This window comes from Hemiscyllium ocellatum, chromosome 20, assembly GCF_020745735.1.
Source record: "Hemiscyllium ocellatum isolate sHemOce1 chromosome 20, sHemOce1.pat.X.cur, whole genome shotgun sequence".
Classification (NCBI taxonomy): Eukaryota; Metazoa; Chordata; class Chondrichthyes; order Orectolobiformes; family Hemiscylliidae; genus Hemiscyllium; species Hemiscyllium ocellatum.
In genome coordinates, this window is record NC_083420.1 from 49,146,346 (window position 1) to 49,173,822 (window position 27,477).

General features: G+C 43.5%; 1 protein-coding gene across 1 annotated transcript; it reads left to right on the forward strand.

Moving 5' to 3' along the window:
* LOC132825246 (mesothelin-like protein) lies at window positions 1-27,098 on the forward strand. Its single transcript, XM_060840340.1, has 11 exons — window positions 1-81; window positions 2,367-2,471; window positions 3,614-3,645; window positions 8,403-8,472; window positions 11,096-11,277; window positions 17,110-17,256; window positions 21,090-21,223; window positions 21,724-21,857; window positions 22,070-22,164; window positions 22,983-23,169; window positions 26,631-27,098. The coding sequence occupies exons 2-11, from the start codon at window positions 2,411-2,413 to the stop codon at window positions 26,717-26,719; spliced, it is 1,131 nt and encodes a 376-aa protein (XP_060696323.1). The 5' UTR covers window positions 1-81; window positions 2,367-2,410; the 3' UTR covers window positions 26,720-27,098.
* The last annotated feature ends 379 nt before the right edge of the window (window positions 27,099-27,477 follow it).

Below are 27,477 nucleotides of genomic sequence, written 5' to 3' on the forward strand. Positions count from 1 at the left end.
TGCAGTACAAAGAGAACTTGTAAGAGGTTAGCTACAGTGACACTCTGCGCTGTGCTCAGCAGGCTGCCCACAAGGCAAGAGGTAAGTTGTCAAGATTGGGTTTTCCTTCTACTTATTTAAAATGAACCATTTTATATTAAAATGGCAAGTCTGGAATTTTCTTTAGGATTAATGGGATTATTTTCACATAGTACTGATGTCAGCTGCAGTATTACTACACTTTTAAGCATGCTTTTGATATATTCTGTGGAACTGGACTTTCAGAGAGTGGAGAAACATCTCAGTGTAATTAACGCAATCTACTTTCTCCAACATTGTGGACACAATCTCACCTGGTAGTTAGTCGTAGAAAACTAATCCTCAGAAAGTAACTGCAGAAGAACCTTTACTATTTTTCATGCACTCAGTGAAATATGCTCAGCACGGCTAGTGGAAAATATTACAGCGTGGGTTAACTGTTTAAGTCAGAGCTACAATTGTCCTATGCAGTGATCTGTAGCACAGGTCTATTATTTGATATGCACTCTACGATGCAGAGTGATGCTGACAGCATGGGTTCAATTCCCACACCAAGTGAGGTTACCATGAAGGACTCTCCTTCCCAACCTCTCTTCCTTTGCTTGAGGTGTGGTGACCCTCAGGTTAAACCACCACCAGTTGTTTTCCTCTCTCTCTAATGAGAGAGCAGCCCTATGGTTTGTTAAGACTATGATAACTTTACCTACATTGGGGAGTGATTTTTGGGCATTAACTGAGCACAGAATCAGAAGCGTGATGGGGGAGGTTTGTATGCATTTTATAAAACTGTCTGAATGTAATCCTCATTTATTATTACTGAAGGAACTCTGCATGGTAGGATGCTTAATGTATAAGTGTTAAATAAATTTCTACTTAAGGAGGTTATTGTAGCTTTAACATATTTATAGCCCCTCACTGTTAAAAATATTTTTCTTTTAAAAAGGGTGTGTAATGATTATCAATGTTCACTTTTAATAACTGTTTGAAGTATTTAAATAAATGATAATTTCAGACAAAGAAAACAATTCCAATTTGGAAGTAAAGGCTTTGAGATCAGATGGAAGATGATTTACTGTTATTTATTAAAACCTCGCCCATTTACCAGGTTTTGGAATATAGTGTAAAATGCTTGTTTGCCCTTTCTCATTGTGAGTGACAGTGCAGTTGTGTAAGTACATGATGACTTTCTTTCAGATTCACAAGAGTTTCATTCTCTTTGTGTGGACAATAGGCTGATCTATCTGGGTCACATTCTTTCTTCAGTTCCAGTCACTGTTTTGAGCCAGTCACTGTCATGAACCTTGCATATTGAAAGGGTAACCAGTGTACAGTGACAGAACTGGCTCAGTATCAAATTAACCTGACCTTGTGAGTCCAAAAAACCCAGCGGTGGGACAGGAAGTTATAGCCAATTGATTGCAATACTCCTGTTAAATAAGGAAAGGATCTTCATTTAAGATTTGTGGGCGGTACGGTGGCACAGTGGTTAGCATTGCTGCCTCACAGCGCTAGAGACACGGGTTCAATTCCTGACTTAGGTGACTGACTGTGTGGAGTTTGCACATTCTCCCTGTGTCTGTGTGGATTTCCTCCTGGTGCTCTGGTTTCCTCCCACAGTCCAAAGATGTGCAGGTTAGGTGAATTGGCCGTGCTAAATTGCCCGTAATGTTAGGTAAAATGGGTAAATGTAGGGGAATGGGTTGGTGTGAACTTGTTGGGCCGAAGAGCCTGTTTCCACACTGTGAGTAATCTAATCTAAGATTTTTTGATGAAGAAAGCCAGAATTTCTTTTAAAAAACTGGAAGTGGTGGGCAGAACAATGGCTTGACAATGCTTTTTCCCAACATTGTGTAACACTGGAATTCTTCTGTTTCACATTTTGCTTGACCAGCATTTATTACCCATCCCTAACTGTTTTTGAGGAGGTGGTGATGAGCTGTTCACCAGCTACAGTCTTTGGGGTTTAGGAACACCTTCAGTGCTGTTACGTGTACTTTCAGGATTTGGACCCCAATGACAGTGATATATTTCCAGGCTAGAATGGCAAATAGCTTGGAGGGGAATGTGCAAGTGGTGGTGCTCCCATATGCATCCATTCTCCTGGTCCTTCCAGGTGGTAGGGGGCATGTTTGAAGATGGTGCTTTTGAAGGAGCCTGGGTGAGTCGCTGCAGGACACCTATAGATGGTACACATTGCTTCAGGTAATCACAGTCAGAGGAAACAGAAACACAAACACATGCAATTGGAGTCCATTTGCGCCTTGGCCACCATTTTCTAACAATGAAAATCAATGCTTTTGCATTTCACTCCTCTGTATGATAATTGAGACCCTTGTTCCTTTTTGCAGAAACGTCTGAAGTTGTTTCTGTTTTTGAAAAGTGACCAACAATAATGGGGAATACATCGATGTCTAATTGGATTTTTTCAGTGAAGCTGATAGCTGTTATCATTGGTAAGCCAATTCTTTGGATGTTTAAATATCAGAAATTGTCTGTAACCCACAGGAAGTTGAAAGTGTGAGAAAAAAGGCATTTTAAATTGTATAAGTTCCCTTGCTTTCACATGCAGTCTCCTACAGGCCAAATATAAAACTGTCTGGCAGACCAAAAACCAAGCGGAAAATCTAATAGAAAAGAGACTTCTCAGTGGCCAGACCCGATGAGTCCCAGTAGTTTTTAAACTCTTATGTTGCAACTGGCTAAACAAATCCTACACTTAGAACTCAATACCACAAACAGAAATTAAAACAACATCAGAATTCAAATCGATCATCAAAGCAATTGAAGTTGTGGAATTCTACACCTCAGAGTTCTTGAGAGTTCCCTGGTCAAAGATTCTTCCATTTTGGTTACAATAAATTTGGCAGAAATCAAACTAAACTTAGTAAGTTTGGCAGAAATCAAACTAAAATAATCAATGGCACAAAAACACAAATCGCTGGAAAAGCTCAGCAGGTCTAAGATCACAGGACCTGACACGTTAACTCTGATTTCTCTCCGCGGATGCTGCCAAACCTGCTGAGCTTTTCCAGCAATGTCTCTTTTTGTTTCCAATTTACAGCATCCACAGTTCTTTTGGTTTTTATTTAAAATAATCAACGGCGACTTTTGATTTGATTACGCTTGAAACAGTTGAAGCATTTTATGGTACTCAGTGCCTTTAGTAAGAGGATATTTTACAGCAAGACCTTCTCCGTCAAATTGCTGATGCTCAGTATTCAGTCAAGGGATTAGAATCCTTCTGTATTCCTACTTGAAACGGAGTGAATGCTAGAGAAATTCTGGCAGTGTCTGTGGAGAGACAGAAATGGAGTTAATGTTTCAAATCTGGTACAAATCTACTTCTGAAGTCATATCAGAAACAAAACATTAACTCTGTTTCTCTCTCCACAGAAGCTGCCAGATCTGCAGAGTTTCTCCAGCATTATCTGTTCTGTTTCAACTTTCCAGTATCCACAGTATTTTAATTTTAATTTTTTCCTTTTTATCTGATGATCTATTAGATGCAGCCCTCAGGTATGAAAGGTTTATGTTTTGATGAACAAATGATTTATGGGGATTTCCTTTAACATATGGTTTTGATGTTCCCTTTTAGCTTCATTTTGGACCATTTTGAGTGCTCAGCCGGTAAGTGAAAAAAATTATGGACCACGTTTACGCAAAATATTTCCGAATATACAGGCAAAACTCAGCCCTCATGCAATCCCTGTCTTCCATGTAGACAGTGCTCCACAGAGTGTTGGCCAGTGACTGCAGGATACTTGGGGAAGGCTTTACTGGGGGAGGCTGCAGTTGGCCTTTCAGGTTGAGCTGGTGCGGTTCTTGGTTCGGAGGATGCATCTTCAGTCTACTCCACTTTGACAGGGCTGGGGTTGGCTGACTGACAGTCAATCAGCAAAGGCACTGACAGAGAGGCAATGGTGGGAGCACAAGTACTGTCATCCTGGCAGAGGACAGCTGGTCTGCAGGACACTGCCATCTTCCCACTGAGATGGAGAGAGTTACGTGTTTAGATGATCCCTTGAGCAATGCATTTGGGAGCTTACTCCTGGTAGGGCCATCTGTGGCAGTACTGTCATGGTGGTGTGCCACAGACATCAGTCCCAAGGCCACAACTATTTAGAATATATATTAATGAATTGGATGAGGAAAGTGAAGGTACTATAAACAAGGATGACGTAAAAATAGATGGCAAGGCAAGTGGTGAAGAGGACACAGAGAGTCCACAGTGGGACATAGCCAGCTTAGGTGAGTGGCAAAATCTTGGTAGGTGGAATATGATGTAGAGAATATGTGACGTTACGCACTTTGGCAGGAAGAATACGGGAGCTGGAGATCATTTAAATGGAGAAAGACTTCGGAAAGCTCCATAGGAGAGGGATTTAAGAATCTTTTTAGATTAGATTAGATTACTTACAGTGTGGAAACAGGCCCTTCGGCCCAACAAGTCCACACCGACCCGCCGAAGCGCAACCCACCCATGCCCCTTACCTAACACTACGGGCAATTTAGCATGGCCAATTCACCTGACCCGCACATCTTTGGACTGTGGGAGGAAACCGGAGCACCCAGAGGAAACCCACGCAGGCACGGGGAGAACGTGCAAACTCCACACAGTCAGTCGCCTGAGGCGGGAATTGAACCCAGGTCCCTGGTGCTGTGAGGCAGCAGTGCTAACCACTGTGCCACCGTGCCGCCCAAATCTGTATCCATAATTCACAAAATACCAACTTTCAAATTCATTTGATAATTTGGAAGGCAAATGGAATGTTGGTCTTTACTTCAAAGGGAATGAGATATAAAAATAAAGTGATCTTGCCAAAATTATACAATAACATTAGCCAGACCACAGTTGGAATCCTGTGAACCATTTTGGTCTCTCTATCTAAGGAAAGATATTCTGGCACTGGAGACAGTCCAGAGAAGGTTCATTAGGTTGAGAGAAACAATCCTGTCAGGAAAGGTGGAGTAGATTGGGCCTGTACTCATTGGAGTTTAGAAAACTGAGAGATGACCTTTTTGAAATATTCAAGATTTTTAGAGGACTTGACAGGGTAGATGGTAGAGAGGTTGTTTCCCCTTATGGGAGAGTCTAGGACCAGAGGGCATCATCTCAGAGTAAGGGGTCACTCATTTAAGACAGAGCTGAGGAGAAATTTCTTCTCTCAAAAGGCAGTGAAGCTGTGGAATTCTTTACCCTGGAGAGCTGTGGAGGCCAGGTCACAAAATAATTTTAAGGATGTGATCGACTGATTTTTGATCAGTAGGGAGTCCAGGGTTTTTTGGGGAAAAGCAGTAAAGTGGAGTTGAGGATTATCAGGTCAACAACGATCTCATTGACTGGCAGAATAGGCTTGATGACTAAAGTCTGTTCCTATGTCTTAAGGTCAGTGCGAAGGCGAGGGGTAAAGTGCAGTTCAAAACATCTTTAGTGACAGAGTGAGTGAAGGATGATCAGCTGCAGTGACGAGGGAAACTCCAGTGAACCCGATACGATGTCAAAGTTGATGAAGTGAGGGTCAGTATGTGGGGTGGGGATGGGGTGAGGGGGATTATGACGGGTAGGGGTTTATTTCGTGCAGTCCCGCAAAAGTACAAAATCCTCACAAGCAGCAAGAAGGTTGCTATTGGCCTGTGCGGGTGTCATTTCAATAATGTTACCCAGACCTTTGACATTTGAGGTAATAGTGGGCACCACAACTTTGTGTCTGTCACATGATTGGCCAAGGCCCTTGAGTTCTTGTATCTAATTGGTTGGCAACTGTTGATTGTGCATGTGCAGCCCCCTGTCTCCCGGTGGGAGCGCCATATGCTTCTGCTCCCTGGTAATCCCTTCTGATTTTTTCCAGCCCTTCTGGCCATTAGAACCTTTGCCAGGTGAAGCCAATCCCACCCACAGTGTTGTTCCCACACTTCACCTGATGCTGCACTGGCCAACTAACAGCAGTTGCTGGGGGGTGGGGGGGTGGGGAGGGGAAGTCTAAAAGTTGAAAGGCTTCATGGAGTTGGGGAAAGGTTGGGATTGATGGATGTGTGAGCTGGGATGATGGGAAAGACATTCATGGTCAGATCAGCTGTAGCTTGCACATCATGGCAGAATACAGGGTGAGTATGATGAGGGATTTGGAAAAGTACATGAGGCAGAAATATTGTGCCATCATCAATATCTGTAGTGAGGTTGAGTTCAATGGAAATTGGGGGCAGACGCAGGTCATTTGGCCTTTTGAGCCTGTACCACCATTCAATATGAGCATGGGGCTCATTCTCTTAACTCAATGCTATATTCCTGTATTCCTTGATGCCTTCAAAATCTATCACATAGCCGACTTCATGCTGTGGAGCAATGTGACCTTGAGACAGCTCAGGAAATGCAGTTGTTCCTCTCCCCAAGTGGTTTTATGTTGATCATTTCAGTGTGGCCATCTTGATAAACAATAAGAGGACAGAAGGTCAGTGGGTGTGTTGTCATGTCATGTGTCTCCCATGGTTGAATAGCTGGAGGTCTGTGAATGGCAGTGAGGGGTAGCCGTGAGGCTGACAACATTGTAAGGTGAGGGACCTCGAGCTGAAATGTCTGAAAGCTGAACTGGAGACCTTTTCTGCTGCAAAGTGCTGGGAGGATGGTACATTGTGAAGTGTGAGAGAAGTCATTGATGCACAGGGCAGGAGGTGTCCTTTGGCGATCTGTCACTGGTTTTGACCACTCGCCTGAACGTGCTCTTGCACTGCAGCCCAGTCTTTGGGGTCAGATTCTGTGAACTAACCTCGTGGAGCACCTGATCCCCATTCCCTTCTCCAGGTCACCAAATGTGAACAAATATTGCCCACACCTTCAGCATCACATCTGCAAAAGTGGGAGCCCTCTCTGTGAATGGGCTGTGGCTCAATTTGCCATATTATGGCTCTGGGCCCAGCCTTCCAGAGAGGGTTTTAACAGCTTCAGTTGACTGAGGGCAGCTCCTTTTGAAGAGGGATGAGCTGGCCAGGCGAGCTGTGAGTCCACACATATAAACCAAGCCCCTCTGCTGACAGATCCTCAAAGTCCCCCTCATTTAACATTGCCACGTGTCACATTGCTTTGCTTTAACATTGGTTACGTTTCTGGAGCCTGTAATCTTGTGGCACTTCATATGATTCTTTTGAATCTTGTTTCCCACCTTGACCCATAGCCTATCCCACTCACTACTCCTTCAACTTGTGGCCTCTCCCCCGTAGCTACAAGTCCACATAATCCACCAACTATTCCTGTCTCTACTGATACATTTAGCAATCCTGGGGAGCTTTGAGATACTTTACTGAGAAGGGTTGGCAAGGAGCAGCAAGGTAAACCTCTGCATTATCTCATTTGATTTTCTGATGGCATAGACAAAGGCAAGAAAACTTTTCCTTTTAAGGTTGCCATTATCCCTGTCACTATCTCTGCTATGTACAGCATCAGTATGCTCTGAAATTCCCTCTTTTACAGGGGTACAGTCAGTCTGACCTAAAACAACAGAGAATTCTCATCTCCTGTCCAATCAGTTCTGGCACCTGGTTTAAACCAAACTAAAAATAGGTTTGTCCAAATAGCACATTTCTTCACTGGAGGCTCACTGATGATGTTATCTAGTATAGTGACAAAACATCTGAAAACGAATCTTCCAACACAGGCGAGCAAACCTACATCCAGCACATTTCTGTGTTGCAGACCAAACACCTAATACACCAGGACACTACTCGCTTACCTGCTCATCTCAGATCAAGCCCCACTCAGTGCCACCGTGTGGAGGAAGGGAGACAGAATGGGAGAGGAAAGCGAAAGTGTTGACATTGAGGAAAAGAGCAAGACAAGGTTGGAAAGGAGGCAAAGGGAGAAAGGAGGGTGGGGGAGTGAGAAACAGAGAGTCATGGGAAGGTCTGTGCTACTCATGGCTTGTATTCACTTTAAACATGAGCCAGAGACAGAGTGAAAGGGTAGGGTTTCAGAAATGCTGTGGGTGATGTACAGACGCCACTGAAGCCCATACATCACAGAGCCTGGTTGGTGTTATCCAATAGAGATAGCATTAATGTTCAGTGAAGGATTTAGCAAGCTATTTCAGCTGGGAATGCACATGGATAGCATCATCTACTGTCAATAAATAGGCGTGCTTCGATGGGACCGGGGGTGGGTTAATTGCATGTTATTATCCCTGTAAATGATATTAGACTTAATACAATTATTTTCCTGTGTGCTTATCAAAGCAGCAGCCTTCATTGAATAGCAATGAAGGCAGTCTATACCACATGCTGACTCGTGGTGTGTAACACATGTGATAAATGTTTACCATTTGCTAGTTCATTGTTCATTAAAGCTGTATCACATAAACAAATTGGGAATGAGATTATTACTTCCCACTCTGCAGAGTCTTGGAGAGAACACGTCACAAAGCTCCAGCCAGATGTTATTTAAAAGGAGAATGAGACGTGCCACTGGTGAGTACCAGATAATAGCAATTATACACCTGACTGAGGCACAGGCATGTATACACCTGACTGAGGCACAGGCATGTATACACCTGACTGAGGCAATCCCACTACCTGCTCTTGAGCTTTACCTCTTTATTGCGTGATTTCTGCTCCACATTTCTGTGGTGCTGCACTGAATCTATGATCCTACTATAGTGAGAGCCTTCATCCCTGCTCCCTGTGCTATTGGAGACATTGGATAATTGAGGGACAACTTTAGGAAGGGTATGCCAATGTTTTCTTCCTTAATAAGGTTAAAAAAAATTGATGGTGGAGTTGATCCAGTGATGTGTAGCAGTCTCATTGTCTCTACTGTGTGTGACGTTATTATTAATATAAAAACACAGTAGAGTCACACATAAATATAAATTAAATTCCCATTTGAGACTAGCATTAATTGAGCTCCATGGATCACTGGCTGCATTGTCCTGTCTATTCCATGTATGTCATTAACAACAGCCTATATTTCATATCGATTGATTACAGCTGAAGTACAGAATAAACTCAGGATGACATGCCAATCACACAGTGTAGAAGTGGAGACATTATGAAGCACCCAGCATTCCTTTCTCTAGAGAGTATTTTCCCAAGCAGCCTGTTCAGAGATGTTATGACACACCTCTAGGTAAGACTTGAGTCCAGGCCTCCCGTCTCAGAGGTAGGGACACTACCACTGCACCACAAGAGCCCTTTCCTTTCTCTAGATCAATGCTTCCCAAACTTATTTCAGCTGTGACTGTATTTCCATGCTTGAACCGTGGCACAATGTATAAATGATAATTGCTAGGGGAGTGTTGGGGGAGGAAGAATATTGTTTAGCGTGGGTTGGGGATTTAAACAGTAGGGACATGGGGACATTCTAGCCAGGACAGCTATCATTTCATGGGATGTGTTGGTGTCTGTAGTTGGTCGTCTGGCCTCAGTGCTCATTGGATTAGGGCATGCCCAAAGTCTGAAAGAACTGTGCAGATTAACAGCCTAATTTAGTATTGACTCTTTTCACTACCTCGGGAAAGCAGCTAACATTATCTAAGGCCTCTCTCACCCTGGCTATACTCTCTTTCATCGGGCAGAAGGTACAAAAGTTTGGAACCATGTACTAAAAGATTTAGGAACAGCTTCTTTCCTGCTGTTATCAGACTTATGAACAGACCTCCAGAGTTGATCTGTCTTTGTACCTTCTCTGTTGCTGCAACACTATATTCTGCATTTTGTTCTATTACCCTGATGTCCTTCTGTAAAGTATGATTTGTCTGGATCGCACGCAAAACAGTACTTTTCCCCGTATCTCGGTACATGCGACAACAATGTTTTAAATCAAACATCAGATTCTCAGCTCCACAGCTACCGTTGCTGCTCCACAGATGGGGTTATCGCTCAGAGTTAAGGAACAGCTGCTCCAGGTGCCTTAAGAAAGCTGTACAGAATTCTGAAAAGCAATTAGTGAGAATTAACTGAAGAACCAGCTCTGAAAGGAGAATTATAACAAAAACTGAATTTTAAAGAAAACATAGGAAATCCAAATCAAAATGTCTTTTTTGGGAAGACTCCCTGAAAGGGCTGGAGTAAAACTGAGCAAAAAGCTACTGCGTTCCAGACATTCTCATTAACATGATCAGGCAGCATCTGAGGAGCAGGAGAATCGATGTTTCGGGCATAAGCCCTTCATCTAGCTTATCTGATCCTGATGAAGGGCTTATGCCTGAAATGTAAATTCTCCTTGGATGCTGCCTGACCTGCTGTGCTTTCCCAGCAACACTCTCGATTCTGATCTCCAGCATCTGCAGACCTCACTGTCTCCTATTCTCACGAACATGCTTATCACAGGATAATGTTAACTAGGCTTCAGATGGGGTGAGGGTGTGGGTCTGAATGATCTTTTCCCATTCTGGTTTTTCCTCCGTCTTCATGTTCTGAACAAAGTGCTGATTATCTGGTAATCAATGCAAAATAAAACACAATCCAAATGTTGCATTTCCCAATTCACACTGGCAGGGTGCAGAAGGTCTCTGACTTTCCCTTTACGATGCTGGGCAATGGCTGAGACTGCACTGAACCCACTGACAACCTCGGAGCAGGCTGGCATGATTGCTGTCATTGACTCTCCTGCTGACCCTGGGAGTGGAGGGCATCCTGTGCCTGCAGCAACCTGTCCCCAGGAACCTCCCAAAAAAAGCAGGTCCGACTCATTGCCCTGTCTGCCGTGTCTGGGCCAAATGCCAGAAACCATGCAGGGCAGTTCCCGACTGACAGAGGGCTTTTAATAACAGTGAGGGTAGTGGTGAATTCTGGCCTATCCCAGCAGTGGTGAGCTATTCCAGGAACAATGCATGGTAAAATGGAATAGAGTCAGATCTGAGGGACACCGTAGGACTGGAGACAATCGTGAATGAGGTGAGTTTAGTAAGATATAGCGAGAAAACACAATATGCCTCATGGTGAACCCCCCCAAATAACCCAATAGAACTCACAGTTAGTACACTAACATTCATAAGATTTCACCCTGAATGTTTGATCAGTTCCATTCTACGTTTTATCTTAAATTGACATCTGTATGGCCCTAACACAATAAACATGTTTATTTTCACAGATTGCACAATGGGCTTCATCAGTGGAGAAATGACCAGTAATTCATTGCGTCTTGCATCTTATTCAGCCAGCCAGTTAGATGCCTGTTTGAACAATAATGTGTTGTTGGCAAACCTCACTCAATTGGGACAAATAGCTTTTAGCAGAGATCAGCTTCTTGTTCTCAAAGAGAAACTGGATGAGGTAAGGCTGTATCATTTAAAAATACGGTTTTGTCCTGCTAAATGTTTACAGTACCTTTAACAACCCATCATCAGGGACGATCGGCTGTTCATTTTGACAATTCATTTTGTAAAGCCTAATGACTAATGGACTCCAAGCTGTCTGAAAATCCTGGGACACCTCATATTGCAGAGTTTGGACACTCAGTTAACTTAGTTACTCTGTTCATTTAAGGTGGAAGCTTCTATTATGACATCTGGGTTGAGTGACAAATGTAGAAGGGTGTGTCACCTCTACTCAGAGACAACTCAATTTGATTTATTATTGTCGCATTTACCTAGGTACAGTGAAAAGTTTTGTAAACAGTACAGGCAGATTATGCCATATAAGTTAGGATAATGGAACAGTATGAAAAATACAATGGCATAGCTGCAGAGACAGTGTACAAGGAGTGACATCAACATTAAGTTGAAAATTTGAGAGGTCCATTCTGCAGTGTAATAAAGCAGGGAAGAAGCTGTTCTTGAATCTGTTGGTATATGTGTTTAAGCTGTGGTATCTTCTGCCTGAGGGAAGAGATTGGAAGAGATTATAAATGGGATGGGACGGGTCTTTGATGATGATGGCTGCCTGCCTGAGGCAGCAACAAAGAGTCCCTGGATGGGAGGTTGGCTTTTTTGATGGTCTGGGCTGTGTTCACACCTCTCTGTAGTTGTTTAAAGTCCTGGGCAGAGCAGTTGCCATACCAAGCTGTGATGCATCTGGATAGAAGTTTAACTTTTCCTATGTGTTTATTTGGGTCTCAGCTCACTTAATACGAGGGGCCAGTGTTGAGGCAGCTAGGACGTTGACACCTTTCCTATAACTTAGTGGCTTGAAAGTCCAGGCACCCTGACAAGCATTCACTCCTTGGAATCACTTGAGCTGTTGGAGTAGACATCAGCTAAATATATTACCTTTTCTCCTCATCCCTAATGAGCTTCCTTGACCAATATCAATTACACTCCAGCCTTCCACCCTCAGTCATCCTCAAAAGCCATTCATCCCAGTTGAGCAACTTGGAATTTGGTCACCCAATCCCAACCGTGACCTAGTCACACTCTTCCCAAAGAGTGGAGGAAAATGAGTAAATCCTACTCTCCTATGAACAATAAATAGATCATCACTGTGCCTCCTGATGGAGGGGACACACTGGAATCTAGAACCAAGTCTGCAAGGTTCCAGGAATGCTCTCTCTGATCCACTTGCATATATAGTGTAAATAGTTAACAAACGTTCCCATTTAGCATTATGAGGACAGGCTTGCCTCTATGCGACCTCAGAATTATTTCCCAACCAAGGGGACAGAGTGGCTACTCTCCTCAGAGTGCAGGAAGTTGAAGATCTCCTCTCTGCTCAGTGCAGCTGGGAATTGGGACATACATTTTGCTTACCCATGGAGAACGTATTTGGGAAGATGCACTTCATTCCAGTGAGCTGGCCTTCCAATGAGAATGCACGCTATGCAAATGCAGATGGCGTTCCAGTCACCTGCTGTCAAGATGTTTGTCCCAACTTTCAGCCTCCAGGAACTGAATTGCAAGCTTCCACCCTGTAATTAGCCTGATTCTTGGTCTTTCCCCCAATTAGGAGAAAGTGAGGACTGCAGATGCTGGAGATCAGAGTCGAGAGTGTGGTGCTGGAAAAGCGCAGCAGGTCAGACAGCATCAGAGGAGCAGGAGAATCAACGTTTCAGGCATAAGCTCTTCATCAGGAATGAGGCTTGTGGGTCGGAGCTGAGCGATAAATGAGAGGGGATGGGGTTTGGGGGAAGGTCACTGAGAAAGTGATAGGTGGGTGAAGGTGAGGGAGAAGGTGATTGGTCAGAGGGGAAAGTGATGGAGAGGTCCAGAAAGCAGTGTTGAGTTGGAGGCTTGGGACTGGGATAATGTGGGTGGAGGGGAAATGAAGAAGCTGTTGAAATCCACATTTATCCCATGTGGTTGCAGGGTCCCAAGGCAGAATATGAGGCGTTCCTCCTCCAGGAGTCGTGTGGTAACGGTTTGGCGGCGGAGGAGGCCCAGGACCTTCATGTCCTTGACGGAGTGGGAGGGGAGTTGAAATTTTTAGCCATGGGGTGATGGGATTGGTGGGTGTTGGTGTCCCAGAGATGTTCTCTGAAACGATCCGCAAGAAGGCATCCTGTCTCCCCAATGTAGGGGAGACCACATCGGGTGCAATGGATGCAGTAGATGATATTGGTAGAGGTGCAGGTGAATTTTTGATTGATGCAGAAGGATCCCTTAGGGCTTTGGACGGAGGTGAGGGGAATAGTTTAGGTGCAGGTTTTGCACTTCCTACGGTGGCATGGAAAGGAGCCAGGCGAGGGGGTGTGGGCTGGAGGGGGGTGTGGACCTGACAAGAGAGTCGCAGAAGGAATGGTCTTTTTGGAATACTGATAGGGCTTAGAAGGAAAATATATTTCTGATATTGGTGTCCGTTTGGAGGTGGCAGAAGTGGCGGAGGATGATGTGATATATGCAGATGTTGGTGGGGTGGAAAGTGAGGACCGGGGAGTTCTGTCCGTGTTGCGTAGGAATGGGTGGGGTTCAAGAGCGGTGGTGCGTGAAGTGGAGGAGATGTGTTGGAGGGCATCGCCAACCATGTGGGATGGGAAGTTGTGATGATGGAAGAAGGACGCCATCTGGCTCTTCCTGAGGTGGAATTGTATGGAATAAGGATGCCACCTGTGAACTTCTCTGGGACACCTGCACCCACCAACTCCCACTGCCCTGTGGCTGAACATTTCAACTCCCCCTCCCACTCCGTCAAGGACATGTAAGTCCTAGGCCTCCTCCACCACCAAACCTGGAGGAAGAACATCTCATATTCCGCCTTGGGACCCTGCAACCACACAGGATAAAGGTGGATTTCAACAGCTTCCTGATTTTCCCTCCCCCTACATTATCCCAGTCTTAAGCCTCCAACTCGGCACCGCCCTCCAGACCTGTCCATCACTCTCCCCTCTAACCTATCACATTCTCCCTCACCTTCATCGACCTATTGCTTTCTCAGCTACCTTCCCCCAACCCCAACCCCCTCCTGTTTATCTCTCAGTCCCGACCCACAAGCCTCATTCCTGATGAAGGGCTTTTGCCTGAAGCGGTGATTCTCCTGCTCCTTGGGTGCTGCCTGACCTGCTGTGGTTTTCCAGCACTATCACTTCCTGATGAAGGGCTTATGCCTGAAATGTCGATTCTCTTGCCCCTCTTTCCCCCAATTAAATGGACTCCATTAATGTACACTCCAGGGTGCAGCCCACACTGACACCTCTACGCGTCTTCGTTGTATAGTAAGTGTTTGGGATTGGAGTGTCTTTAACCTGTCAGATTTGATGACCTTGAGATACTCCAGAAAGAACCAACAAAGGTTTTGAAAGGAGTGAATGGAAGAGACATGGGATCATCAACATTAAAATTATCACTGAAAGAATGACTCACTGCTAGCCCGCATTTGCCAGTGTGCAATTTGGAAAAATCTACCATTGGGTTCTATTGTAATGATGTCAAAAGAAAGAAATCTCACAGCTGCTATTCCCAGATCCTGGCTGAGATGCCCAGTTTGCCGCAGGATAGTTCCAGACAAAAATATTGCAGATCCTGGAATCCAAGGTAGACAAGCAGGAGGCTGGAAGAACACAGCAAGCCAGGCAGCATCAGGTGGTGAAGAAGTCAACATTTGGGGGCAACCCTTCTTGAGGGTCTTGAAGAAGGTTTAAACCTGCAATATTGTCTTCTCCACCTCTTGATGCTGCCTGGCTTGCTGTGTTCGTCTAGCAGGATAATTCCAGGCAGGATGCATTAATCTCCTGGCTCGGGATTATTCACCCAACCATTTGGTTGGTTGCAACTGGGATAATTTAAGGGAAATTATCCTGGAAATCTGAAACAAAATCCAAAATTTCTGGAGAAACTCAGCAGTTCTGGCAGCATTTGTGGTGAGAGAAAGTCATCTTGAGTTCAGTGACCCCTCTTTAGAAAAGGTGGTATTCATGCTAAAGATATGGGGTGGCAGGTCAATGGGTGAGCAGATAAACAGAGACGGAATCTAACGAGAGAGAGAGAAACATAGTTAGGCAGACAGAAAGGATGGTGTTGGTAAACCAGGCAGAATGAAAAGCTGTTAATGGGAAACATGAGTAGGTTAAAATGGATTGGTTGCATTGCAAGCCAATGGCATGATAAAGCCAGTGGTGTGGGGTTGGGTAAAGAACTTGGAAGAAGGTGTTCAGACTCGATATTGAGTCCTAAAGGCTCAGGGTCCCTGCTGTTCTTTCAGCTTGCACTGAGCCTCACTGGAGCACTACTATAGGCCCGAATCAGAGACGTTGGCCAGGAATTAACTTAAGAATGAATCCCTCCCTTGCGAAATTCCATGGGTGTTTCTCTCTGCCTGTCTCTGTCTGTCTGTTTGTCTCTCTCTCTCTTGCCCTCTGTCTCTCTCTCTTTCTGTCTGTCTGTCTGTCTGTCTCTCTCCCTCTGTCTCTCCCCTTCTCTGTCTGTCTCTCTCTCTCTCTCTTGCTCACTCTATCCAGTTACCCATTTAAATTATATCCCCAATCGTTCTTTGTCTGGCAGGTCTCTTACAAGCTTTGAAATTACAAGCTAAAAATATCCAACGTATTTCATAGTTTTGACCTATGACACAGCCATTACACATCATAGGCTAATGTTGAAACTGTGGGTTGGCACCTTCCCAACCCTTGACTGATGTGAGCACTGATGAGTCAGTTGGTAAAATATGATGAAATCGGCAAACACTAGATTCTCAAAGTCTCCAAGCAAGTTCTGAACAGTAAGGTGAGAATGAATGGTGAGAGGCCTATTGTATTAATATTAGTGCCTCAGTATTGCCATGGGAACCTCATTTTACCTCACTAATACTGGGTTTCCCATTCTCCAACCTACCGGAAAGAAACTGGATGCTAATGATTCCCGACATGAAAAGTAACTCGCTGCTTGCTCCTCCAGCCCTCCATCTCAGGGACCTAGCTAACATCTCACTGCATACTCTGTGGGGCACTGACCATTAGTTCCCCAAACCCAGATCCATGAACAATGAAGTCGGGTATGTACCAGCCTCACTGCATTCCCATGACACATCTCTGATTCACATATAACACAGACCACCATGTCAGTGCTATACTCTGAATGTATTTTTACTGTAATGCTGCTGCCAGAACATTGTGCCCAAGAACAGGTCCCTACTTCAAGGATTTGATCAGGCTGCATCTCAAAGCTGTTTACAGAGCATTCTATTTGGACGCTGACTACAAGGTCTTACCTTGCCTTCCTTTTCAGAGCAGACACAAAGCCAGGCAGTGGTTGCCAGCTGTGGTCTGTCTAGGGGGTGGACATGTTGCTGCATGGGACTATTCCATAGCAATGTCATAATGCACCATCTGCCAGCAGCTCATGCAACACAAACACACTGCACATTTGGCAATCGAATGGCCATGTCTCAAAGACTCAGGGGAGTCGTCCTCAGCCACACCAAGTCAGGGCAACTCCTGTCTGGCAGCACTTGGTTGGGAGAATGGCCTGATGGATCAGGTACCTTGCAAGATACCTGGCAATGGGGAGCACTTCTGCCTCTGGCAAGAGGGAAGCAAGGACAAAGACCCGGTTTTGCAGATACTAAGCACGTTTTGGAGATTCGTGTGAGAAACCTCACCAGGGCTCATGGACAAAATTCCCTCCATGAAACTCGCCACAATTGACACTGAGTCAATGTCTGGTAAAATTCATCCTGCAGTTTTGACATTTTGTGTGTTTGAATCTGGCTGAACATACATTTTGTGATATTTTGTAACAGATCCACACAGGCGGGCTGCCAGAGGAACGGATACGACAGCTGGGATTCATTATTACTGTGTACGTCCCTGAAGAGATCAGTGTGTGGAACATAACGAATGCGGATACTCTTGCACTTGTTCTAAACAACAGCCCAAATCTGAACACGGTATGGATGAGCAGCAAGCTTCTGATTGTGTTACACTCTTGAAGATCACGCATTCTACCCGGTATTCAAATGTTGTTTGGGCTATGACAGATCATGACAAGAGCTGGGGATAAAATGGAAACCTTTACCTCTGAAGACACGATAAAAACATTCTCCATTCAATATTCAATTAAGCAGAATTATCCCCTCCCTGGTATAGAATGAGCAATGGCAAGAAAAGTGTGCAAATACTATTGGGATGAAAAATATTCTTAATGTTGAGAATTTTTTTTTTCATGATATTCCATGATACTCAATGACTTGCCATTGAGTGGCAATGACTTTTATTTCAATGTATTTGCATCTCATTTAATCCCAACTCGCCTTATTTATACTTGACTTTTAAAGCACCTTCCCTTCCAACAAGAAAATAGACATGCAAATTCCTAATGTGGTAATAGAGTGGGTACCTGATGGCTATACCTCACAAGGTGCTTATTGTAGTCACCATGTAATAGGTTGGCTCGATGGATACTATCTTCCTCACCCATTGAGTTCAGGGATCTGTATCCTGGCAGTCCCAGAATCAGACCACAGTCGGTCCCACAAGTTAAGTGTAACCAGGTCAAGGAATTACAAGTGGGTCATTCAGGGTGGTGTAGAGACATCAGCTAGAGTGGTGGGCAAGTTTATTCTGCTGTGAGACAAAGAGAGGGATTGAGTACAATGGAAGTGGATGCAAGGGGAGTTTGTGTTGATGTGGGAGCAGGAGACCCCAGTTAAGTGAGTGAACAGAAAGGATTTGGGAGGATGTGAAGTGGAGAGGATGCATTTAACATTGAGTGTTGTCATCACTGAGCACGCGCAGCATCGGAGTTAGTGTGAGGTAGCAGAGAGAAGGTGGTGTGAAAATGTCCTCTTTGGCAGGAAGAAAAGAAAGATGAGGGATTGCATACCTAAATGATGAGGGATTGCAGTTGGATCTGGCTGTGATAATGCATGAATCACAAAATGCTTTATGCAGGTACAGTAAGTAACTGGGATAGCTAATAGAATGAGTCAAAAGTGAGGTCTGCAGATGCTGGAGATCAGAGCTGAAAATGTGTTGCGTCGAATTTCCTGTTCTTTGGATGCTGCCTGACCTGCTGTGCTTTAACCAGTAACACATTTTTAGCTAATAGAATGTTATTGTTTATTGCAAGTGGAGTTCAATACAAATGTAAGTAGGTTATGGCTTCAGTTCTATAGGACACTGGTTAGACCACATTGGGACACTGTCCACAACATTGATCTCCTCTATAAGAAAGGCTGTATATGTGTTCTAAGCAGTTCTGAGATTTACTGGATTAATATTTGGAATGGACAGGCTGTCTTTTGAGATACATTGGATGAGCTAAGCTTGCATCTGCTGGAGTTTAGGACAGTAAGACACAATTTGGTACAAACATTAGAAACAACTTAACAGGCTGGGAATGGAAAGGAGATTTCCTCTTGTGGGAGAATCTAAAAGTAGAAGTCACGAAGTGATCATCCACTGAAGATAGAGAAAAGGAGGACATGGCATGGATCTTGGTAAGCAAGGAGGTGATCATTGTTAGGTGGGAATGAGGATTTGAGGTTACAATCAGATCAGTGATCTTATTAAATGGTAATGCAGGATTGAGGGGTTGAATGGCCTACTGTTGCTCTGATTGTATATTTGTATGTTATGTCACGAGGCATTGCTGTGACTCAGGAGAAGCTATTTGGCCCCTCAAACCTGCTCTGCCATCCAATAGGATCATGGCTGCTCCAACGTTCTTCACATCCACTTTCACTTTAACCCTTCATTCCCTGACTGCCCAAAAATCTATCTCAGTCTCTCTGCCCTCCAGCCCCCTTGTGGCAGGAGTTCTCAATCCTCAGAGAAGAAATATCTCCTTATCTCCATCTTAACCTGGTGGCCCTTTGTTCTGAGACCTAGATTGTCCCATGAGGGGACGCATCCTCTCAGCATTTAGCGTGTCAAGCCCCCTAAGGATCCAATGTGTTTCAATGAGATCACCCCACCCATTCTTCTAAACACAAGTGAGGAGATTCCCAACTTGTTTAACCTTTGCTCATAAGACAATCCCTCCATACCAGGGATCATCCTAATGAATCTTCTCTGAAATGCCTCCAGTCAAATGATAAATTTCCTTGGATAAGGGGACCAAAATTGCTCTTAGTACCTCCAGAGGTGATCTCACCAGTACCTTGTAGAGTTGCAGTCAGACTTCCCTGCTCTTATACTCCAACCCCCTTGAAATAAGGACCAACATTCTATCAGCTTTCCTGATGACCTGCTGCATCTGGGTGCTAGCTTTCTATGTTTCATGCATCAGTGCCTCAAAGTTCCTTAGTGTTGTCGTTTTTTGCAGCTTTTCTCCTTTCAAATACTACTATGATTCTTTGCTTTCCCTTCCAAATCGATACAGCATTGACCCACGCTGCAGTCTGTGTTCAGACTGGTCAGACCTGGTGGCTAGGCCTCTGTGAGGATTAGGAGGACTGCAGATCAGTCAAAACATGTGGTGCTGGGAAAGCACAGCAGATCAGGCAGCATCCGAGGAGCAGTAGAATCAATATTTTGGGGGTAAGCCCTTCATCAGGTATTTTTCCAGTGCCACCCTTTTTGACTCCTGCGAGGACTGTTTGGAAAAGGGACTGCCTTTTTTCTCCACCACATAATCCATGTCCCTGTCTGTGATGAGCAGGGGAGGGAGCCTTCCTTCACTGTGTGACGGACTGCTCCTGGCTTGCAGAATCTCCAGGTGAGAGGAGCTTTATATACAACACAATGGTGTGAATGCCAGAGGGCCCGAGCAGCAGCACCTCCCCAGTTGTGTGTTTCCCTTAGAAAGGAGTCCAAGAGGCCATTTACATCATTAACATGGTGAAGAGTGTAAAAGCATGCCCTACGTCATGGTGGACCCAGTCCCAACAAAATACTTCAACTACAAATAAGAAAATTTTGGGTAATGCCTCTGATGCTTTCTCTTCCCACAGCAGGCGAAATTCCCTCAGAGTCAGCTGTATTCGGAATTCCATGTGGTTCCAACACTCACCTGCAGCTTACATTGTTGGAAAGGCCATTCAAGTTATCTAGGCTATCATGATTAGTTAAAGGGAGTTGATGGGCCGGTGGTACTATCACTAGACTCTACATCCCAAGACCAAGGTAATGGTCTGGGGACCTGGGTTCAAATCCCACCATTGCAGATGATGGGATTTGTGTTCAGGAACACAATCTGGAATTCAGAGTCTAACGATGACTATGAAGCTGTTGTTGATTGTCAGGAAAGCTCCATCTGGTTTATTTAACTCCTTATCTGGGTTGGCATACAAATGACTGCAGACCCACAATGCTTTTAACTGTCTCTGGGCACTTTGAGATGGCCAATAAGTGCTGGCATGGCCAGTGATGAACATATCCTGTGAATGAATGAAACATGAGGTATCACATTGATTTGCTAAATAGGGAGCATTAAGACTGCAATGAAGGATATTTTTTATTAGGTTTTGATGGATTTGATTTCTACAAAAGTCATTTTGGTAACAACCATAACAGAGATTTCTCTAAATATACAGCCACTAAATCAATATCTGAAGGAATATGCCTTCCGTTTTGACCCTTTATCATCTTTATTTCAATTCCAGATTTCCAGCAAGCCCACATTGTCATATTATAAGTTTTCCTATTTCAAAAGTTAGGTACTCTCATGTTATACATAGCGGTGCAGAAACGAATAAGTAATTCTGAACTATTATGAATTTATATTGTGTATGGAGCAAAAGTTAATAAAGCAAACTTTCACTGTTCCCTTTCTTTTTAGAGCAAAGCAATCATTTCAAATTATCTGCAGAGATCTGGGCCACTAGATGCTGTTGCTTTGGATGCGATTGGCGGTCCATTACTGTGTACTCTCAGTGAAGAGAACCTCAGGACCATACTTCCCAGTGAATTGAAGTGAGTGGCAGGCTCTCTAAAGCTACATTAACAGATAAATATTTGATGCTTCATCCACTCATGTCAAAAATCAATGCTGCCTACAGTAAAGTGACGTATATTTTAGCATACAATCCAAATGCAGGCAATTGAAGAGGAAAACAAGGGAACAGTTTGAGATTTTCACTTGCTGTCAAACAGCAAATGGAAGTGTTTTATGCAGCATGCACTGATGCAAACTTGAGCTCCTACTGCACAAATATATTGGAAAGGCAATACTGAAAGGAAAAATAAACAACTTGATGCCTCCATCTTTAGTAGAGCCTAGAAAGTGTTCAAACTCGCAGGCAAACTGCCTTCACAGTGACCCAGAAAACGTCAAAGAGTCCGGGATCACTTTGTAAATCGACAATTTCTGTTTAAATAAAGCAAAGTGGAATGACAATCCCATCAGAGAACTCAGACCAACAAAGTCCTCAAAGTATTCATGTTAACAAAAAAACATAACCATTCTGTTACAGGAAAGCCAGGCCACTGAATATTTCCACGTGTACCCAGGCGAAGAAAGACATACTCTTTGGGATCGCTAAAGTTGCATTCCAGGATCTTGCTGGTGATCCCAAAGCCTATTTTAACCAACTCAAGCCATATATTGGTAAGCTACATTACAATCTGCTTTGATGATAATTTGAAGAATTGTACAAATTAATTAATTTGCAGTTCATTGCAAGCTTGAGTACACCAAGGAATTATCCAAGAATGTTTCTTATTAATTCCAAATGGATTAAATCTTCCATTTTACTTCATTTTTATGAAGAGCTTATGTTGATAAATAACGAGCTGACAGTTCTTTCTGTTCTCTAAAAGGTGGTGCACAAGCTTCTGATTTACAAAGATTAGCTCCTGGCAACATCAACATGGACTTCCAGACATTCAGCAGCCTCAATCCAGTGGAAGTGGAAGTAGGTATCATTGAGGCCTGCAACAACATCGAGCACTTTAACACATCAGACAGGAACCAGAGCTTAGACACGGTGCCCATCAACAGGAATTCATTCACTCCATCCCATGTTCATCACCACAGGCCACCTCCTTGCTGCACAACTGCTATAGTTATGAGATCCTGCCTGAACTAGCAACCACAACTGTGTACTCAGACTGGGGTGTCCTCAGACTGGGTGTACTCAGACTGGGGTGTCCTCAGACTGGGTGTACTCAGACTGGGGTGTCCTCAGACTGGGGGTGTACTCAGATTATTTGACCGTTGTTAAGCGAAGAATGCCATAATAAACATTTCAGTTGTTATTCATTTCTATGCCTGTAATGGAAGTGAAGTGATGCAGGGTCAACCACAGATGGCTGGTTCACAACTGCCCAGTTGTGTTAGTTTCAAAGAGCAATTCCATCCCAGACATCTCAAATTAAAGAGACATTTCATAGCACCACTCGGTTAGAGCTACACAGTTTAGGTTGATTGGGGACAGTTATATCAAGAGTGGAATTAAAAATATCAGAACAATATTATTAGCAGAAATGAAAGACTTAAAGTTGAAGCAGAAACTATGTTAACCACTTATTATTAGATTGGATAGGTGGCTGAAGGGCTCTGGAAACATTTGGGATGAAGGTTTACACATTGGTAACAGGAAATAGATAGGCGCAATATTCTGTTTCTGCATTGCTTATGTAAATGATTCTTTCTGAAATAATTCAATAACAATGTGGAACCAAGAGTGAGGATAATGGTGTCACTGAATTGTGACCAATCCATGTCTTTCAGAAACTCACCGTCCAGAACATTCGAGATCTGCTTGGAAATAACCTGAATTCCCTTAAAAAGAATGAAGACCATGAAATCGTGCGGCGTTGGGTTAACTCACACACGGTGGATGAGGTCACGAGTCTGGGAATTGGTCTCAGTGGTGGAATATCACCAGCTGGACTCGGTAACTTTTCATTTCAGGAACGTAAGTGGCATTTTCTATCAGTTGTTCTGACATGAACAGTGTAGCAAGGATTGGTTGGTTCCATCATGGGACAACATTTTAAAAAAAACTGCATCACCTTGAGGTTTCTACATGTATTCAAACATGCAGATTTAAAATGAAGCAAGCATTTAATCTAGAGAGTACAAAGACTGTACCTTTTTATTTATGCACTTTTGATTATGGACTGAAATGGGAAAAGAAGAGGTTTAAAAGCCAAGGATTGTTGAAGAATTGATGCACTTTTTAAAAGCAAGCTACCTGACACCATTGTAAGTGCTGCTAACATATTGCTTGATCAAGGAGTGGGAAAAGTCTAGTTGCAGATGGGCTGGTGTTAGGTGGTTGTATATAAATGGACATTCAGCTGGCAACAAGCAATTAACTGGTCTGTGAAACTTTGACCAGTTAACAATGACAAAGTTCTTCTGCCTGCCAACACATTTGTGATTGGCTCCCAGGCAGCTGAAAAGCTGAGAGCTGTGAATTTTTAGGTCAGGAGGCATCAGATTAATAGATGGGAAGCAACTGGTTTTGTCCTGCAGTAAAAAGCATCTCAAATTTGAAAATAGCCAATTTTTTTGTCCCCTTTCCAATCGTTGCAAGCTGTAACATTTAATCAGTAAGTTTGTAAATCACCCTGGGCTTCCTGTAAGGAAGTGAAAATATTTGGAGAAGGAAGATCAAGAAGCTGCAGTCTATATCTTCAAGGTCTCATCATCTTCATCCTAGAGGGCTTAAGGAACTGGCCTTAGAAATAACCGATGCATTGGTGGTTATCTATCAAGATTCTACAGGCTCTGGAACAGTTCAATGGATTGGAGGGTAGCTAATATGAACTTCACTGTTTAAAAAAAGGAGGTAGAGAAAAAACAAGGGATAATAAATCGGTTAGCCTGCCATCAGCATTAGAGAAATGCTAGAATCCATTATCAAAGCTTTAATAGCAGAGCACTTGGAAAGCAGTGACAGGATCAGGCAGAGGTCTGCCTGGATTAATGCAAAGTAAAGGACGTAATGAAGGGATTTGATAAGGGGGAGCCAGTGGGTGCGGTTTATTTGGACTTGCAAAAAAACTTGAGATAAAATCCGACATAAAAGATTAGCATGTGTGAAATTAAAGTGCATGGGATTGGTCATAATGCACTGACACAGATACAGAATTGGAAGCAGGAGTAAGCAAAGAACAGGAATAAATGGGTCTTTTTTCTCAACAGCAGGCAGCAATTAGTAGGGTACTGCAGGGATCACCCCAGCTATTCATTAAATAAATGATTGAGATGAGGGAACTCTTTGCAAACTCCCCCAAATTTGCAGACAACACAAAGCTGGGTGGGAGAGTGAATTGTGAGGAAGACAGAGTGATGCTTCAGTGTGATTTGGACAAGTTGAGTGAGCAGGTTGGCAGGACTGATGTATGGAGAGAGACTGGATCTGTTCAGACTATATTCATTGGAATTTAGAAGAAAGGGACTCACAGCAACCCATAAAATTCTAACAGGGCTGGTCAGAATAAATGCAGGAAGGGGTTGCAGTCTAAGGATACTGTGTTGGCCATTTCATACTGAGAAGAGGAGAATATTTCTTCACCAGGGTGTGATAAGCCAGTGGAATTCTCTACAACTGAAAGTGGTGGAGTGTAAACATTGAATATTTTCAAAGAGTTAGATACAGTTCTTCTGGCTAAAAGGATTAAAGGATACAGGATGGAAGTAGAAATGAGGGACTGAGTTAACAATCAGCCTTTTCCTACTTCCATTTTCTATGATTAGCTAAAGGGTCATCTCAGCCAAACCTTATCAACAGGGATCACTGAACTGTTTCTCATCTTTCCTTCCATTCAGAACATCCAAGGTACTTTTTGTATCTGCTTATATAGATTAGATTAGATTACTTACAGTGTGGAAACAGGCCCTTTGGCCCAACATGTCCACACCGACCACCGAAGCGCAACCTGCCCAGACCCATTCCCCTATATTTACCCCTTCACCTAACACTATGGGCAATTTAGCATGGCCAATTCACCTAACCTGCACATTTTTGGACTGTGGGAGGAAACCGGAGCACCCAGAGGAAACCCACGCAGACACGGGGAGAATGTGCAAGCTGTACACAGTTAGTTGCCTGAGGCGGGAATTGAACCCGGGTCTCTGGCGCTGTGAGGCAGCAGTGCTAACCACTGTGCCACCATGCCGCCCCGTATATGTGCATAGAGGGGGAGTTTCATACATGGTTAGAGTTTTAACCAGTACAATTATATGTTGATGGTTCACAAATTGTTTATCTGAAGTTGGAATCTATATATTTGTAATAAATAGTAATTCTTATGAAGTGCAGAAACCGAACACATGTTTTCTGTCAACCTTGGTGTAAAAGTAAATTGGGGAATCCTATGTACTTTCTAAAAGCTTAACGTTTGTGATGATTCTGGTAATAGCTTGGCTGTATATCCAGCTGCCCCAGTGAGGTATTACAACAGATTCACAATTACTTCCAATCACCCTTATAATACTGTACAGAACCAGTGACAAACTGAGTTTCTTGTGTGCAACTGGAAGAATAGAGGAAATGGTGGAGGAGGGTATGATTACAACACATGATGATACCAGATGACTCTTTGAGAGTTCTCTACACTTATTCTCATATTTCTTATAATTGTTCAGCATTGGATTAGATTCTTTTTTAAATTAGATTAGATTCCCTATGGTGTGGAAACAGGCCCTTCGGCCCAACAAGTCCACACCGACCCTCCGAAGAGCAACCTACCCTGACTAACGCACCTAACGCTACAGGCAATTTAGCATGGCCAATTCACCTAACTTGTACATCTTTGGACTGTGGGAGGAAACCGGAGCACCTAGACGAAACCCACGCAGACACGTGGAGAATGTGCAGGCTGCGCACAGACAGCTGCCCAAGGCAAGGATTGAACTCAGGTCCCTGGCGCAGTGAGGCAGCAGTGCTAACTACTGAGCTACCATGCCGCCCTAAATATTAAACCTAAATTCTAAGTCTGTTTGATCTTACTACTGATGACCTTGCTTTGAGCACCTCTTGTGCAGTTGTAACCCTGTATACCTTGCCCGGTCCAAGCACCCTATGATCTGTATGTCCCTGTTTGCTATGATCTGCCTGTACTGCTCGCAAAATACTTAGGTACATGTGACTACAATAAATCAAATCAAATCAGATCATTTAAAAGGTATCTGGATGGGTATATGAATAGGAAAGGTTTAGAGGGATAAGGGCTAAATGCTGGCAAATGGGATTAGATTAATAAAGGATCTGTTTCCATGTTGTACAGCTAAAAAAAATTGAAACATGCTATTTGCAGTGAAGTGATTCTGTGAAAGCTGTAAATAAAAATTAACTAACACTGGCTCAAATGGTTAACGGTTACCATGGAGAAAATTGTTGATCTTCATTTTTGTTTCATTTTGCAGTGCCTGGTTCTGCTTCAGTCAACAGCTACAGTCTCCTGCTCTCCATCTGCGTCACTGTGATGGGAATCACATTGCAACACCTTTCATAAACTGCAAATCAGCCTATTGTGCTATCAACGGAAAGGATCAGAGCTCTTTGACTGATGTCAAAGAAAGTTTAACAAACTGAGTAACTGAAGTGAAATCTGCTTGTAATGATCCATTTTTAAGTAACCTTAAGCCAAACTAAGCTAGACAACGTTCTGATTATGTATGAAATATAATATTTTAAGGACTGATTTGGATCACAGCCAGAATGACAATCCACCAGCAATGGGTGAAGTGTTAGTGATTATCAAATCTTGCATTCTAATCTTTCTTAATTTTTGTATTTATAGGATCCTTATGGAATGAATAAAATTCTAATTTGATTGTATTTACTTGAAACTAGTAATCTGAGGTCATTTTCAACATGTGCTGGTTATTAAGAGAGGAATAAATCTTGAATTCTTGACAGTTGTCTGTATAGTTGCCCTGTCAAGTGATAGTGCTGAAAATGTGTTGCTGGAAAAGCGCAGCAGGTCAGGCAGCATCCTGACCTGACCTTGGATGCTGCCTGACCTGCTGCGCTTTTCCAGCAACACATTTTCTGCTCTGATCTCCAGCATCTGCAGACCTCACTTTCTCCTGTCAAGTGATAGTGCCAAGAGTCTCCATCAGTGCAGACTGTGGCTCTTAAAGGAGTTTTCATTTCGAACCTGAATGCCTGAGTTAGCTTATCTCTGTGGGACAACATTTCAGGTGTAAAAGTTTATTTTAGTGATGAGGGATATAAACCACATTTAAAGTTCCTGCCACTGATCTTTAC

Excerpts from the sequence above, each read along its gene's own strand:
- LOC132825246 (XM_060840340.1), top strand. The coding sequence starts at position 2,411 with ATGGGGAATACATCGATGTCTAATTGGATTTTTTCAGTGAAGCTGATA. Across the intron at positions 21,858-22,069 it reads CCAACTCAAGCCATATATTG|GTGGTGCACAAGCTTCTGAT; the intron begins GTAAGCTACATT and ends GTTCTCTAAAAG. Across the intron at positions 23,170-26,630 it reads TAACTTTTCATTTCAGGAAC|TGCCTGGTTCTGCTTCAGTC; the intron begins GTAAGTGGCATT and ends TTCATTTTGCAG.